This window comes from Pavona decussata, unplaced genomic scaffold, assembly GCF_977016875.1.
Source record: "Pavona decussata unplaced genomic scaffold, jaPavDecu1.1 SCAFFOLD_51, whole genome shotgun sequence".
Lineage (NCBI taxonomy): Eukaryota > Metazoa > Cnidaria > Anthozoa > Scleractinia > Agariciidae > Pavona > Pavona decussata.
The window spans coordinates 6,700,904-6,719,234 of record NW_028145473.1 but is presented as its reverse complement, the minus strand read 5'-3'; the positions used below and the strand labels follow the sequence as shown (position 1 = coordinate 6,719,234).

General features: G+C 39.0%; 1 protein-coding gene across 2 annotated transcripts; it reads left to right on the top strand.

Moving 5' to 3' along the window:
* The first annotated feature begins 491 nt into the window (after window positions 1-491).
* LOC146481300 (uncharacterized) lies at window positions 492-11,288 on the top strand. Of its 2 annotated transcripts, none has more exons than XM_085108940.1 (2): window positions 492-699; window positions 7,189-11,288. In XM_085108940.1, exon 2 carries the CDS (start codon window positions 7,200-7,202, stop codon window positions 11,151-11,153), a length of 3,954 nt encoding a protein of 1,317 aa, XP_084965066.1. In that variant the 5' UTR covers window positions 492-699; window positions 7,189-7,199; the 3' UTR covers window positions 11,154-11,288. The 2 variants fall into 2 exon arrangements, with proteins under 2 accessions (XP_084965066.1, XP_084965065.1); XM_085108939.1 differs by lacking the exon at window positions 492-699 and adding an exon at window positions 945-1,029.
* Window positions 11,289-18,331: the final 7,043 nt, after the last annotated feature.

Below are 18,331 nucleotides of genomic sequence, written 5' to 3'. Positions count from 1 at the left end.
GATCTCGGTCCTTCCCGCAGCCAGCTAAACTAAATATCTATAAATCCTCTCATCACATTCCTCCCACCTTAGCTCGAAACCCTCCTGGGTCGAGCAATAAAAACAAAGAAAGAAAAAGAAAACAAGTAATTGGATAAAAGCGCAGCGATGAAAATGTGAAAAATAATTGGTTACATGAACTGTTTTTTGTTTTTGATTTGTTTTGAAATGGTTTTGTATTTTTTTTTTTTTTTTTTTTTTGTTGTTGTTGTTGTTGTTTTTTGCTGGTTTTTTCAAAATTTTGTATTTGGTTATGTGCCTGAACCGCGACATAAACCGAGCTACCTACTATAGCGGTCTCGGGGGTTCAATAACAATGTAAAAGGCCAAAATAAATGAATAAATAAAGAAAGAAATAAGGGTTGGTGCCGAAAAACGCTAAACAGAAAAACAAAATAGGCGAGATACAAAAAAAAAAATCCAAAGCTACGTGTGCACAAAACAACAACTGGTTCCAAAAATAGCATAAACGATTCTTGGAGTATTTAAAGCCATCAAGTAGTTGACCTAAGAGTGTGCTTCTGGCTGAGTTGCGTGTATCAGATAACGCTTCGCTTGCATATTATACTTTCATTTTCCTTTGATTGGGTCCGGAGAAGCAAACGGAGTCAACTTGCGAAAATAAGGAAATCGAACCAGTTCAACAGCTGTTACAAGAAAGTAAGTACATTAACCAAATTTAATTTTACAGCAAATTCTACTGGGATAGAATGGTTCCAGTAGACGAAGATAAAAATTTCGTTATCAACGACGCGACCCGATAGCTCAGTAGAAGAGCACGCTAAGGTTTATTTCAAGCAGATTAACTTCTTCTAAACATTGCATTAAAGGATTTGACCTACGAGAGTGTTTTACGCAATTGTCATGTGAGAGTATCCGATAACGCTTCGCTTGCATATCATACTTTTCATTTTCGTTTGCTTGGAGAAGCAAACGGAGTCAACTTGCGAGAATTGGGAAGCGAAACTGCTTGACAGCTGTTACAAGAAAGTAAGTACATTTTAACAGCAAATTCTACTGGTCCACTATAAGTGAGCTAGCTGTTGTCATTGGTGCTGTAAACTCCGACGATAGCGAATGTGTCACCGTCACCTCTTTCTAACCGAGCAACGATTCAAAAATACACTTTCACAGTCAGAAAATTATTCCATGAGTTCGAACTTCAATCGAATGGCATTATCTCGCAGTAGTTCGTCTTTGAATTTCATTTCTCTGCGTTCGCTGTTCATAGAGTATTTATATTGAGGTAAATACATTCACTCGGTCTTCACGCATTACCCGCTCGCTAGAACTGTAAAAATCTCGATATCAGATCAAATATCGTCTAACATTACAGGATGTCCGCGAAGGTCGGTCGTAAAATTAAATGAAGTGCGTTCCTAGAATATCTGGGAATCGTTGTTTCTACTAAAATAAATAGCGTGAATGCATTTCACTACACGAAATACTATACGATCGCACCATCTACTGAGGTATTTATATCTTGTCCACAATGTCCGGTGATCAAGTTGGAAATGACCTTTTAAACTGGTGTTCTTTGTACATTGTAGAACAGCCCATCCATTCGTAACCTCTACCACTCAATTCAGTCTTTGCAATTGGCGGTGGTTAAAGAATAGAACTTCAAGATTGGTTACTTAGTTATTTTTTGAAGTTCTAGAATTTCCTTCTTTAAGCAACCCTTTTTATCACTGTTTGTTTTTTTTTCCTGGTTGGGTGGGGTGGCAGAACGACGTTTTTCTGCTCTAATTTTTCTTCGGACCAAAGTTCAGTTTATAAGATATCTCATTACTTGTTGACGCGGTGGTTGGTATTTTTAATTTTTGAAACCTTTGCGTACCTTGCTAATAGGACTAATAAACACACTCACGCATTCTGATGGCATCTCAGGTAGTTTATTAAGGTGAAAAAGAATAAACACGAAAACAATGCTTTTTTAAGTAAACAATAAGCAAGGAACCGCACAACGAAAATGCTGCAGGTATACGCAGGATCTATAAAGATCCGGATCAGCCAAAAATATAAATGACTCAAATTTCCGCAAGGCCGATCGGACTGCGTAAAAAACTTAACACGACAGCCACATGATAGCCAACCAGCTCGAAACAGCTGTCCATGGTTGCCGCATTCTGTTGATTCTCGGTTTGGTCTCTATCATGTCGCTGTCGTGTTAAAGTGCCCGTAACGGAATTTTTTTTATTTTCTCATCTGAATCTTTACATTACGCGAAGAACGTCCGCGAAAAAATTTTTCGATTTGCATGAAACGCAAATTTTTTATGAATTTTACAAATCTTTAAAATCCTATTTTATTGCGGTCCACCCGCCCCGCTGATGAGAATGCCGACGGGCTCACAATAGGGCCACGTGACATGGTCTGTGACGTACATTCAGGAACTCTCGAGTCTATGCACTCAATTGACCTTCAGTAAAGTACATTCGCGGCAGAAAGAAAATCGTCAGATTCACCGGTAGGAAGGAAAAACTTAGCTCCAAATAAGTATATTCCATGGCAGAAAACTTATCTGACACGGAAAGTGAGCAAACCGCTGAAGAAAGCAGCTAGGACGAATTTGAAAGCGTCGAAGATGGCGTCCACGAAACAAGTAATACGTGTGAAGATGATGATACACTCGAACCGTACGCGGACGAGCCGATAGCAGACGAAGAATGGCTAAAAAGATATCGCAAGGAACAAGAGGAGAAGCGACGACTCGAGGAAGATTTAACGAAACGCTCGGAGAATAGAGTGCGTGTTAGTGGATGGTAAAGTTCTCACCTTGCATTTTACATACGCGCTCTTCATTATCATCTGTCAAAACTATGGCCAAGTACTCACAAACATTCGAACGAATTATTTTCCATGTAGATGTACTTGTGGTAACTGTAGCCGTGATCTGCTAGCAAATATCAGCGAGTGCTACTGCTGCAAGGAACTCGAAGGAAATTGGGAAGCGCTGACTAGCGACATTGTTCTCGCGGAACTACAGGAAGGACACGTGTTGAACTGTGATAATAATAGCTTGTCTCGTTCTCTGAAATTTCGGCCGTAAATTTAATTGTAGGATGGAAGTTGTTAGCTTGTCCAATGAACAGGTTAATTTCCTTTTTGTCACTGTCCCACAGTTTACAAAATCCATTGTAACTTTGAGGCGCATACGTCTTGCGAAATGTTCGAAGTCTAACAAGATGTAATTCGTGTCTGTCACCGGTGTCGGGAAAAATTTGAGCCCTTTAGAAATAACGCTAACAGGCTGTCGCTAAGTTGTTTGTTTGAAAAATTCTTCATGAATTTCTCGTGTTTTTCTCTTTGTATCTCAATCCATTTTTTGTGCCAATTTTTTTCTGCGCTCTTTGCGCTTGTTATTTGTTTTGTGTCCTTTTTTATTTTGAACCCCCGTTGTGGTGGTTAGGTTTTCAGAGATAAAGCTGTTATACTTTTCAACATTTTTATTGTTTGCAGAATTCTGCAACACATGTGTGTACAATATTTGTTTGAGCTCGTTGAATTCTTGCTGCAGTTTATCTACCTTATCTACATCGTGGTTTACAATGTTTTCTGTGTCCGCCGAGTGCGACCGTTCTCGCATCGATCTATTTACATTAGTGGTAGCATTTGTGCTAGTATTTTTTGAGAGCTTGGTCTCAACGAAACTTCGCGGATCTCACGATCTATGAGAATATATACCAAAACAATTACGCTATATTTTATAAAACTTGCGACTGAGTTAACGGTGAGGTCAGACTATAAACCTCAGAAGGTTACAACGCTTAGAATGTCACAAGCGGGTGTGAATATTCAGCATCGAAAGCTTACCATTCGCTTTTCCCTGCTCCTCTTCGAAGGTGTCTCTCGGTCTTCGTCTTCCTTTCGCTTAGCTGTTTTAAAGGATAAACACAAACGCGATGTCATCCTACTTCAGTTCACGTTTTAAGTTTAAACCTGACTTCATCAGCCTTGTGAAATCCTCGTCATTGAAGTGCATCGAGCACAAGGACGAGGTCTTTCCAGGCGCGCGTCCACATCTTCCTCCGCTCCAGCATAAAATCGATCCATTTCTTTCGCCTCCTCAGTCTTTGCGGGCATGTAGTGCCAAAGAAAGGAATCCTGTGCATGCTTATTCCATTTGCTTCGTCTTTGATGTTTCCACATCTCGCTGCAACACATCTTTCCGGCATTTTCGAGAAACGTGCAGAAATACCGCGACTTGTTTTCAGCCCGAGATCCAGAGAAAGGCTGAAGTCACGTGTTCCTGAATCTACGTCACAGCTCTTGCTAAACCGAGAGGAGACTAATGCGAATCCTGGGCCAAAATGGCGGCAAATTTGAACGTCTTATAAAATTCATAAAAAATTCGCGTTTTGTGCAAATCGAAAAATTTTTTCACTGAAGTTCTTAGGGTGATGTTTAGATTCAGATAAAAAAATAAAAATTTTTCCGATATGGGCACTTTAAGTCTTCTACGCAGTCTGATCAGTCTTACAGAAATTTGAGCCTTTTTTAAGTCTCTGTTCGGTTTCGCGCGCAGTCGATCTTTCAAGCAAACTTAATTTTTCTTTGATTTTCTCAGCTCGACGAGTTTTTTCCTTTTTTCCCATCGATAAATCGCCTGTCGAGAAAGGAAGGCTTTTTGAGACGTTTAAGTAGGAAATGATTTGAAGTACTGGTCATAAATTTCCGGTAATAGCTCTTAAAAAAGAACGCCACAAATCCGTGATTTCTCCGTGGTTGTTCCACTAAGGCGCGTTTCTCTCCTTTAGAGAAGACAAATATATAGTTATCAACGACCCGATAGTTCAGTTTTGGAGACCAAACATAGAATAAGGGATTCTTAGAATAATTGAAGCCATCAAATAGTTGAACTAAGAGAGAATTTCTGGCTGAGTTGTGTGTTCGTGTTCGTCGAACCGTCACGCAAGAGGATCAAATAACGCTTCGCCTGCATGTTACGATTTTCAGGATTTTCCTTTGCTTGGATTAATAATAATAATAATAATAATAATAATAATAATAATAATAATGAATAATAACAATTATAATAGTAGTAGTAATAATAATAATAATAATAATAATAATAATGATGATGATGATGATGATGATGATGATGATGATGATGACTATGGATTTATGGATTTCTGGTATAAAGCTGGCATGTTTTTGCAACGACGGCTATCAAAGCAAGTGGGATTTGGAGGAATTCAGCCATTGACATAAGTTTTATATGAATAGTGAATGTAACATAATGCTGTTAACGTAGGTGATCAAATTGTTTGATATAAGCTTGCTAATCTTAATATCATTATGTATTAAACAGAATCGAACCTCCCGTAAGCGACCACCCATAATGTCAAGGATATGTGGTCGCTTACCAGAGGTCAGACCACAGGGCGTCTAAAATTCGGGTAATTTACATATGGTAATTGCGGAGACCTAAGCCTTTTGTCAGTGCTTATTGAAACTCATAGTTATAACTTTTCCGTTGTCACATATGAATGGTAATCCTATTTCCCCCCAGCAAGGTCTGAAAACTGAATGAATTGTATCATTATTTGGAGGTAACGGGATCAAATAACAAAATACAAAAACTTTCTAGAAGCTGCAAAGAATAGGCCATTTCCGAGTTGCTGTGAACCTCCGTGTGAAAGCGAGGCTAAGGCCCAGTTCAGACGCCGAACTTTTCATGAGCCGAACTTAATTCAAATTAAGGTCGGCCCAAATCACGAAAATCCCGTCTTTTGATTCAGACGCCGAACTTAATTAACCGAACTTAATTTACTTGAAGCAAAACCAATCGAAATGTTAGCCGTTTTTCTTTTATTTTTTATTTTTTTTAGTTGAAATACGTTATAATAATTTATGCATTAGGTTCGGCTCATGAAAAGTTCGACGTCTGAATCAAAGCCGTTCCAAAGCCGAAATTCCCGGCTGAGCCAGGCGGGAAGAACGGCTGAGCCGTTCCAAATTGAAACAGCCGTTCTCAACTGATTCAGACGCCGAACTTTTCATGTACTTAATTCGAGGTATTAGGTTCGGCTCATGAAAAGTTCGGCGTCTGAACCGGGCCTAAGGTTTTATTATGACAATGAGTTTTCATTCATATGCAAACAAAACTAATTGCCATACGAATAGGTTCACAGCAACTCGGAAATGGCCTATTGCACGTGATTGTGGTTGTAGCGAATTGTTATTAACCCTTTATTTAGACTCGTAGCGTAAAATTTCAAAGCCACGTTGTTTAAACAGTCCCGCGATAAACGCGATACAGTCGAACCTCGATTATCCGGACTCGTTGGGACTTGAGTAAATAGTCCGGGTAATCGAGGGAACAGATAATCTAAAATATGAATATTAATGAAACGTTAATGTAAACAAAGGAAATAAAGAAAACATAATTTAATTTTGAATAGATCAGAATTGCATATATGTACAGCCTGTATGTTATGAGGTTTTTCCAGATGAAAAAGTTGCTGTTACAAGTGTCAGTGAATCCAAAGCGCTCTGAAATGTTCAAGCATGCTTGTTTGTTTCAAAAAACGACAACGTGATCGCATAGCGAAGTCCGTCATTCGTTCGAGATCTGCTGCTTGCTGATTCCAAACTTAAGCGGTAAATCTGTTCTTTTTTGTCCTTTCTCTAAACGTGAAATAATTGTTTGCTTATCCTTTATCGAGAGAACGAACCGCCGTCGTTTCGTAGACATGGCTGTGATTTGAGTTTACGATCGATTGTTCGCGGGTTTACGTAAGCCAATCAGAATTCAGCTGAACGCATCAGAACACATTGTTTATCTCGTGCCGCTCGAACTTTTTAAAGCGAAGCAGTTAAAGAGCTGGAGTTTAAAACACACATTTGGAAGGATTAATGAACTTTTCGTCGCTTCAATTTTTCATGATTACACTCTTATTAATATTCATGAAGAAAACGGGACCAGAGAAGCATGTCCGGATAATCGAGGTTCGACTGTAGTGTCTTTCCACAAATCTATCAAAATTCAAACTAAGTGAGAGAGTAAACAGTTGACTGATTTTGCCCGTTATAAGCAATTTTCAATTTTGTTTTCATAACGGTTATATTTGAGATCATTTACACTTATTAGCTGTCAAATGTCTTTTTTCCCTGTTCTGAATCTGAGTAATCTTACCATTGCAGAATTGTCGCCAATGGAGTACTCTTCAGAACAACTGAACTATTTTCGAACCTGTTACATCGCCTTTAATTTGGTTCCTAAAGCACTGAGAAAAGTCTTCAGACAAGAATGGGATTTTCTATACAAGACAACTGGCCTTGGAGAATGGAAAGAGACTCCACAGAATGGCCTGGATTTCTTCAACAACGAAAGTCGACGAAGTCGCAAGACGAATGCGCGATATCTGGCTACAATACAAAATGGAGACACGGCAGAGTGGGACGGTAGTTGCCTCTCTTTTGCGATATTGTACTCGGACAGTATCGGCACTACCCTTAGTCCAACCGTCCGCAAACATGTCGATGATCTTCGTCAAGCTAGAAACGATATTGCTCATATCATCGAGGCTGAGCTAACTGATGTTAACTTCCATAACTATGTGGCAAAAGTGTTGGCTGCGGTCAACGCTCTGACGTTGTCGGCCATTGCAACTGACATCGAAGTCGTTAAAAACCAGACAAACTTTCCAACGGGGGAAGTTAAAGTATTAAAGATGCAGGCTGATAATCTGAAAACTGAGCTGGGTCAAGCGAAACAGGATTTACAGGAGAAAGAGAAAGAAGTTGAAACCTTAACCCAGGAGATTAATTCCAAAGTTCAGTCGTTTTGTAATCTTACGTTCAAGCCGTCGCATGAAATCATCAGACGTGCAAATGATGTCACACGAATCCTAAAGAAAATGGAAGATCTTCAAACTGGGAGCAACGGAGCCATCAGCACCATTTATTTATCCGGAAATCCTGGTTGCGGCAAAAGTGAAATCGCTCGACAGATTGGACAAGAGGTCTTTGACAAAAGGTCGCGTGAAAATGCAAGGCTAACATTTGTTGCAACACTAAACGCAGAAACCCTTGAAACCCTAGCTGACTCATACTTGAGACTGGCTACAACGTTAAAAATAACGGAATACACTCTTACCAACCTGGCGACCTCCAAAGCGAGCGAGCCGAAGGAGAGAATTCAGCACCTGACGCGCTTAATTCTTCCTCAGATGAAAGAGTACTACAACTGGTTGATAATTGCTGACAACGTTGTTGACTTGTCTTTGGTTCGCAGCCATCTACCACCAAGCGGCAGTAAAGAATGGGGAAACGGTCAGGTGCTGATTACCACTCAAGATAGCAGCTCAATACCTTCCAGTGCTCCTCTTGTTTACCACGAGTCTCTCAGTGAAGGATTGCAGTTGGATGATGCAGTAGCGCTGTTAAAACAGGTATCTGGAATTCCAAATCAAGAAAAGGCCGAAAAGGTTGCTGAACTCCTTGAATACCAGCCACTTGCCTTAGCAGCTGCCGCACTTTACGTGCAAACAGTTGTGACCAGTGGTTATCCAAACTTCAGTTGGACATGTTTCCTTGAAACATATTTTGACCAAGGTAAACGTGAAGCGACAGAAGAACCACTTGCTAAACAGAACTTGGCTTATTCGGAAACAATGACTTCTGCCATAAAAATGGCAATAAGTAGGGCTGTAGAATGCGATGAAGTTATCCGTGAGGTTTTTTGTTTGTTTTCTCTTTGTGCATCCGACTTTGTACCGCTTGAAGCTGCTATAAAGTTTGTGAAATCTCGCCTAACACTGCAAACTGAAGAATTAATCAGGGCAAAAATTTTGCAGTCCTCCTTGATTACTTGTTCGTACAACGAACGCGGAGAACCTGCAAATGTGAGAGTACATAACATTGTCCACGATCTGCTAAGAAATGTTTTGACGTCTCACCTGGAACGAATAGATGGAGTTCAGTGTATATTTCTAGCAATTAGTATTTTTCATTCTTTAATTGAGGCCGAGCGTGACTTGTTGTTTTCAAGTGGCAATGCGTGTGTAAAGTTACGCACAGTTACAACTCATTGCAAAGCGATACACGAAATTTTAACCACTGGGTTTAAACTAGACGAGATTTTAGAAAAGGAGTCTCCACTCTTAATTACCACTGGCGATATAATTTCGTGGCTTTGCTTATCAGCTGAGGTTTGTCGACTCGTTAGTAATCCATCTGACGCATTACTATTTTCCACAACAGCTCTTGAGTTTCTTAAGGACGCAACTAGCACACAAGAAGGTGACCTGCTAAAAGCAAAGGTTTTCAATGAACACGGTGACGTAATGTCGTTACACTGCAAGTATGACTTATCGCTATCATATTATAAACAGGCTACAACGATCTACACTGCAATTTACAATGAAAACCATGGAGATGTCGCGAAATGTCAAACAAGATTAGGAGTTGTCTACAGCGCTCTTGGACAGCACAGCCAAGCTAAAGAACACCATGAGAGAGCACTGAACATCAGAAGAACGATTTACGGTGAGCAACATCGTGACGTAGCAGCAAGCTATAATAACTTAGGAGTTGTCTACCAAGATATTGGACAGCATGGCCAAGCTACAAAACACCACGAGAAAGCATTGAACATCAGAAGAACGATTTACGGTGAACAACATAGTGATGTAGCAGAAAGTTATAATAACTTAGGAGTTGTCTACCAAGATCTTGGACAGTACACCCAAGCCAAAGAACACCATGAGAAAGCACTGGACATCAGAAGAACGATTTACGGTGAGCAACATAGTAGTGTAGCGGCAAGTTTTAATAACTTAGGAGTTATCTACCAAGATCTTGGACAGCACACCCAAGCTAAAGAACACTATGAGAAAGCACTGAACATCAGAAGAATGATTTACGGTGAACAGCATGGTAAAGTAGCGGCAAGCTATAATAACTTAGGAGCTGTCTACAGAATTCTTGGACAGCACAGCCAGGCCCAAGAATGCCATGAGAAAGCACTGAGCATCAGAAAAACGATTTACGGTGAGAAAAATAGTGAAGTAGCAGAAAGTTATAATAACTTAGGAGTTGTATACAGAGCCCTTGGAGAGCACTGCGAAGCGAGAGAACACCATGAGAAAGCACTGAACATCAGAAGAACGATCTACAGTGAGCAACATAGTGAAGTAGCAGCGAGTTATAATAACTTAGGAGTTGTCTATCAAGATCTTGGACAGCACACCCAAGCTAAAGAACACCATGAGAAAGCACTGAACATCAGAAGAGCAATTAACGGTGAGCAACATAGTGATGTGGCAGAAAGTTATAATAACTTAGGAGTTGTCTACCAAGATCTTGGACAGCACACTCAAGCCAAAGAACACCATGAGAAAGCACTGAACATCACAAGGAAGATTTACGGTGAGCAACATAATAAAGTAGCGGCAAGTTATAATAACTTAGGAGTTGTCTTTCAAGATCTTGGACAGCACACTCGAGCTAAAGAACACTATGAGAAAGCACTGAACATCAGAAGGACGATTTACGGTAAGCAACATAGCAAAGTAGCGGCAAGTTATAATAACTTAGGAGTTGTATATAGGACCCTAGGACAGCACAGCCAAGCGAAAGAAAATCACAAGAAAGCACTGAACATCACAAGAACGATTTACGGTGAGCAACATGGTGATGTAGCAGCAAGTTATGATAACTTAGGACTTGCCTACAGGGCTCTTGGACAGCACAGCCAAGCTAAAGTACATCATGAAAAAGCACTGATCATCACTAGAACGATTTACGGTGAACAACATTGTAAAGTAGCAGCAGTATATCATAACTTAGGTCTTGTATACCAGGATCTTGGACAGCACAGCCAAGCTAAAGAACACCATGAGAAAGGACTAAACATTACAAGAACGATTTATGGTGAACAGCATAGTGATGTGGCGGCAAGTTATGATAACTTAGGAATTGTCTACAGGAACCTTGGCCAGCACGGTCTAGCCAAGGATTGCTTTTTGAAGGCGCACAACATTTTTAAAAATAATTATGGTGAACAACACCCTTCTGTTGAACGAAGTTACCGTAAGCTAAGAATCGTGGACAAAGAACTCACGCAACAGCATATTCACGTTTCAAATATCTGTTGTATTGTATAAAAGCGAATGAGTCAATTTACTGTTATCAGGCAGTCGTAAATGTAACTCCAAGTAAAGACATTGTCCACGATGACTGTAAGGAATATTCTGATCTTCAATCTCTTGGTGTTAATTTAACATTACCAGTTTTTCTCACGCTGTGTTGATGAGCAAGCGTCTCATACTTCTACCACCAGTAAAACATCGGTTTTTAAAAAAAAAAAAAAGCAGCAACAACAATAACAAACAAGCAAATAGATGAAACAGTTTTGAAAACAAAACATGGTGACCAAATTTTTAATTTTGGTACTCATATAGTTTCATCATTAAATCGTGCGATCCTTACCTGGTAGAATTTAAGTAGTCTGGGAGGGGAAGGAGAAGAAACATTTGAAACAGGTGCTCAACGGCGAGTTACAAAAATGTATATATTCTAATTAACTTTGAGACCATTTTCTGCGTTCCGAAAGGTTTTCTTGAGTATTATATTGGCTCCCTCGGCTGAAGTTTTGAAACACAGCAAGAACACGAGAAAATGCTTCTGAAGACAGGGAACGGCTGCAGAACTTCCTCCTTATCTTAACGTGTTTTTGGAACCGGGCCCAACACCCTTAAGGTACCACATAATTGCTAATGTACTCAGTGGACGCGAAAAAGACTATTTTAAATCGTGGCCTCCTCTGATTTTAAAGACTCAAACGTCTCTTCAAAAGTGAACCCAGTTTAATGGCCTTAGCTCCCACGAGTAGTTCAATGGTAGATCATCTGAAATTGTAATCGCAAAGTCATAGGTTCGACTTCTGTCGGCAGGACTCCTTTACCGCTGTCTAAAAGAAACTTAATGACCCCCACCCCGCAATATAAGTGGTATTAGACTGAGGGCTAGCCTTTAAGTAAAAATAGCAACCAAACAATCAAATATAGGAATAGTATCACTAATGTCATGTTGTGCTAGCAATATCAAGCTGTTGTTTTTGTTTTTAGTTTAATGTTGTTAATCCTGACTGATTCTAAAGCTTGGAATTTCTTCCAATAATACTCACTCTTCCTCCCGCCGAAAAATAAGCCACCGAGTTTGCCTGCTAACTATCTGAATTTTTGTCTGAAGTATTTTACCAGATTAGAATTCTTGATCACCCTTGAATACGCACGCGTGTCCGATCCAGCCTTTTTGTATCCTGACCTGGCAACCCGGTCCGTAGGCTCGATTTCGCCGCTCACTCGGATCCGGGCTTTCCTCTCCGACAGAGACTCGGGGAGGAAAGCCCGGACCGGAGTGAGTGGCGGAAATCGAGCCCACCCGCGGAAAATCTTAAGTGAAACCATTTTACTCTAGTGCGATTTTCCCTTTTGAAATAGAACTTTTCGCTCAAATGTAAAACGAAAGAAAAAAATCACTTCACCTTCCTTTCAGTAGAACTAATCTTTGTAAATTTTCTGCAAACTTACAAGGGCCAATGTACTTCAACTCATTACCGAATGATATCAAAGATTCCATTTCTCTCCTCTCAACTTTTTTTTTTAATAGACCTTTTTTAAAAGTTTAAAAAACTTTCTGTACCAGCTACCGAACGGGGAGTTTTAGAATTTGTTTTCCCTCGCTGCCATCCCTCCCTGAGGTTTGTGGCGATGGAAAAACTAGGATACCCAGTGAAACAATTCTATGTTCAAATAAAAAATCTCAAATATTTAATACTCTTAAAGCGCTACCATGGAAATTTTACTTCAATTTCGGCAAACGCGAATCACATTTCTTTCAAAACAGGAGAAATCAAATACAAATCAACTGCATACACACTACACAAATAAGTGCACTGGAACCTTCATTTGTCGCTAAAATAAGGTGGAAGCCGATTATTAAAACGAAGTTTAGACAGCGTTTGTAAACGTCGTCGCCTAACCCATGTCTAAACCATGAAAACCGATTTTTTAAAAGTTTTTTTTTTTTTCAATAACTGTGTTCAGACCGCGTCTAAACACCGACTAAGAAACAATACGAAGTTAGGCCTGCTTCAGATAGGTTTAACCGCTGTGTAACAGCAATTTCATGGCCAGCCATTTTGAAATGGACGGACTACTGCGCTACAGACAGTTAAGAGAGTACTCGAATGGGCATAATATACATTTACGACAAATTCGGCGCCTTGTGGACAGGTTTAGCCCTTTAGAGGAATACATATATTCACGGCGTTGCAAATCTTGTTCTTTCTTACATTGGAGTTTCAGCCTCCTCCAGCATCCTTGCATCTGATTCATATCCCGCTTGAAGTTCCGTTTGGATTTTAGAAAATTGAATTTGTTCAGAATTTCCTTCCAAATCTTTGGTTTCTTCATCAAGGTTTTTCTGTCTTTGTTTTATTTTCCACATCCGGAAATGCTCTTCCTAATTCCGCCAATAAAAGTTCTTCGTCGCTAGAATTGGGGCCAGTTAACACGGTGTAAGACCCTGACGGATTTTTCCTTGTGTTGTAGGCTATTATTTTTCTTCCCTGTATTGTTTTGAGGTTTTCTTCCTTTGTTTTACGCCAGCTGTGAGTTTTAAAGGTTCTTACGCCGAGGTAAAACCTAAAATTGGTTGTTCGACCGGATTTAGAAGTCGCGCATTTGAGTCAAACCTCCAATATCAAAATGTTCATACAAATAATTCAACAGCCGGACAATACATCCCCTTGTGAGGACGTTGTTTAGCCATTGACCGGAAAAAACACGGTTCAGTCGTTTTTCAAAAATGTATTTTAAACATTGGGAACAGGGATGGCACAGTGATTAGAGCACTCGCCTCGTGGCCCGGGTTCGATTCCTGGACTCGTCGTCATATATGGGTTGAGTTTGTTGTTGGTTCTCGTCTCTGCTCCGAGGGTTTTTCTCCGGGTACTCCGGTTTTCCTCCCTTTACAATAACCAACATTTCCAAATTCCAATCAGACCTAGAAACAGTGGACGAATAGCCACTTTGTGGATGTGTCACTGAGTTCCCATTTATTTATTTATTTATTTATTTTTATTTTTGATTTTTATTTTACATTGTTTAACCGTTATCTTTTGAGACAACGTCTTAACCGCGAATAAGCCGTAAACAAGCGCTAACTTAGACTTCGTTTAAATAATCGGCCCTTGTACCGTTGGCGTTTTTCTCACGTTTGATGCGTAACATATCGTTAATTATGGATTGTAAATAACAGAAGGGTGGCTGACTAGGAAGCCTTACTCAGCGTGAAGAACGCAAACAAGAAACTCAATTAAAAGTTTTCGGCAGAAATGTGTTGAGTCATAGTGCATGTTACACCTTTTTAAATTGCTCCCTTGAGTTTGCTATCATTTTTCTTCCAAAAATCGTTTACGTTTTCAAACGTTAGGCTTAGATCCATAAAGTCAACCTCGCTCTTGTCTTCCATGCCTTAAAGCTTGTCATCGATAACAAAGCGACAACTTTGGATTTTGTCGTCGGCGCCAGAATACAAATAATTATTTTGTGTCTTGGAGGTAAATGTGGATCCAATATCATAATATTCAGTTAAGAAAATAAATTAAAACAGAAGGCAATTTGCCCGAGATCAATGCTTTTGGATTACCCAGATGCCAAATTGATCTTGCATCTGACAAGGTGATGAAATATGTGAGAATTATTTGACTTTTTTCTTTATTCTTATCTTCATAAAACTGAACAAAAATATATGTATTCATTTCCCTTAGCGTTTAAGGCGAAACAGATACTCGGAAACCCGAGATCTACAAAACATGAAGCAGAAAATATAAATTACTAACAATAAAATCACCACACCTGCGCATATGAATAGAAATGGGAAAATTAACGCAATACAGTTTCTTTGTAACATGCAAAATGGTTTAAAATTATATTTGTGGGTTTCTTATTTTCGAAATGTTTTGCACTTTTTGTGTGGGAGGGTATTCAAATTTGCCTTTGAATGTATCTGTAATGAGTATAAGCATTGCTTAAACCAAAAATGATATCAAGCAGATTGTAATTTTGTAACGTAAAGCTGGTGATTGGTCATCTCTCTACCGATACTCAAAGTGGCAATAAATATATCCCGTGAACGTCAACCAGTTTTTCGCTTTGAATTCAGTGCGACATTATTTGCCCCAGAGTTTGAGGAAACATTAATGCATTCGCCGTTTGAAAAGGTAGGGAAGTAAATGCTGGATTTAACATGTCTTAAGAACATTTCAAATAACTGGGAAGGCGTTTGTGGTGATTAGAAGCTTAAAATTACGATAAGTAATCGCGCCACACCTTAAACAAGTAAACAAGAGCGAGACTACTTTGAAACAAATTTCCGTTTTATTCTTCTGTCCTTAGGCGAAGGAAGTAGTTCGTATTGCGCGAAATATCCTTCTCGTCCGATATAAAAGACCGCGATCGTACAATACGTACCTCATAACAAGGTGGTTAATGTCTTGAAATACCAAATGACTTACCCGAGAATCCTGAAGACAGCTTAAGATGAGTTTACCGCTAACCTAGCTAACTTCGGTCAAAACTAAAAAAAAAAAAAAAGAGAGAGAGAGATCCAGTGAAAGAAAACGTTTTTTACTTTCAGAGCTCAAAGATTATACATTTTTGTTTGAATCTGCGAGTTTACCAGATTGTTTTCCTATTTACTAAAAAGTTTCATTTTTTTAAGTAAATACGTCTGTGTTGACTGGTCGTGCAATGTGTGTCTTTGTTTTCTGTTTAAATGCGTGACATCTGAAAACCGATCTATTTAATGGTTCCTGAAACTTTTCTAGTATATCAAAATATGGTTTAGTAAATTCACGACTTACGAAAAATCAGCTTTGTGCTCTCAACGTAGAAACCTTATCTTTATCGAATTTTTCTTATTTTTCACCTTTCACCACAGTTAAACCGCCAACAGATGCCATCACCTGTTCACTTTACGTCTTCATATTTTCTCCAATTGTTTTTAAAATCTATTTTCTTTTCATAGTAAATGTCTTGTATTTCAAATTGTGCAATTGTTCGTAGCATCAAGCATTCGGTAGCACTAGTTGAAAATTCGATTTCCTTTCTTTTTGAAAAATTGATTGCCATTAGTAACAAAAGAAACTTGGTATATCCCGTTGTTGCCAGGATTAAATATCGAAACTCGATTCTAAACACTCACAAGCAAACCAATCGCACAGAAAAAGATGGCCACCTCTATCTAGTCATAAAGTATTCTAATCATCGAAAAAAAGGAATTGGCGAAAGAAACTGACGTAAACATTTCCAGAAAAGGCACCTTTTCTTAATTATTAACAAAAGTGTGATTTGGAGAAACGTTTGTACGACGAAATTCATTGAGTACCATTTGTTAAAATGATCTCAACACTTGCATTATCAATAGTTTAAAATTTGATTTAAAAGAAAGCTCATAACTGCCCTTGGGTATTATTGACATACTGTTCGAGTTTTCTTCAAAGGTTAACAAACTTGAAATTGAAATATGATATTTCTTGCTGCATACAGCAGGGATCAAAATATTTGTCACATCCCCTGCAGAACCGAGGAGAGGGTAAATCATCCCCGCGTGCATACTAGCTAGTGCTACCAAACTCTAAAGGTTTTTCACAAATTTATCTGGAAACAAATTGTTGTTGTAAATTAATATTCATTGATGTGATGTTAAGATGGCTTCTCTATTATGATAGGTTGGTTTTTCAGAAAATTGAAATTTTCTGTTTTTTCTTATGTTCAACTTTTACTTTCTGTTTTTCAACAAGAAAATTAACGATAGTAAAACAGCATGGCGTTTCGACGACTTCATATCGTCATTGTCAAATGAGTCAAATGGAAATAACGGAAAGGCATATTTATAGGTATTGAAAGTGAGAAAATATATTAGCATGAAAGCATTTAAGTAAAGAGTTTCGCGCGAATGGAATCCGCTTGCGTTTTCAGTTTCGGTCTTTCGTTCTTGATCCACAGCATTTCATAGACCAAACATTCAAATTTGTCACGGCATTTCTTTATGACTTTAAAGTTCTTAATAAAGTTGTTAGGTGTTAAACCATGCGCGTCCCTGAGATGTTTTCCGATCACAGAATGTTTATGCTCTTCAACGCGATGATGGAGGTGGCGGCAAGTGTACCCAATATAATTTGTATCACACAAATCACATGTGAATTCGTATACTACACTTTGCTGATTGATCAGGGGAGGCTTTTCTTCTGTGACTCTCAGATGATCAGCGATATTTTTGCTCGTGAACACCGGCTGTAGTTCTTGATTAATTTTAGTTCCGAGGTCGCCAAGTTGCCTGCGAACCAGGTCCGCCGATTTCTGATCTTTAAATGGCAACGTAATCCGAACAGGGCGATCAGAAGGTGTTTGAACTGGGTCTATAGGATGCTGGAGGCGATTGATAGCTGAGTCGATGAGTTTTTCGGGATATTTTAATTTCAAAAATATCCTTTTTAAGGTCTTGCATTCTTGCAAAAGGAAGTCTTGTGTAGACGATAAGCGTTTTGCGCGGCCTAGCATTGTTCTTAGAAGGGACGCGCATGGTTTAACACCTAACAACTTAATTAAGAGCTTTACAGTCATAAAGAAATGCCGTTACAAATTTGAATGTTTGTTCTACGAAATGCTGTGGATCAAGAACAAAAGACCGAAACTGAACACGAAAGAGGATTCCATTCGCGCGAAACTCTTTACCTAAATGCTTTCATGCTAATTTATTTTCTCACTTTCAATACCTATTAACTTTCGTATTCTGCGACCATGTCATTGTTATTTGTTGATTTGGATTAATTTTTAAGTCAATTTGATTGGCTTTGTAAAGCTTAGAGAAATCCAGGAATGCAAGTAGGCAGAACCAAGAGGACCGCCTTTTACAAATCCTGACGTAATCATTGCGTCATATGACGTCATAGTATTCCATTGTAGACCTCAAAGGAAACATCTTTGGATGGTTATTCACCGTTGAATACTTATACTCGTATTTTTTTAATATTAAAGCAAACACTACCAGACTTTTGAATATTGGTTTTGATAACTTTTAAATCAGTTCCCAGGATTTTCTCTGGTTTTGGACATGATATCGAGAGATCCAAGATGGCGGATCTAAGATGGCTGTTGTAAAGACAAAACTTGTCAAGAGATATGACGACGTCATTCCGCTTTTTGGAGCTCAAAGCAACAACTTGAGATATACTATTATATGCCCTCCAAGTCTTATTGTCTTATCCTCAATG

What these genes read in the sequence shown, in the direction of transcription:
- LOC146481300 (XM_085108940.1), top strand. Translation starts at nt 7,200, where the DNA reads ATGGAGTACTCTTCAGAACAACTGAACTATTTTCGAACCTGTTACATC.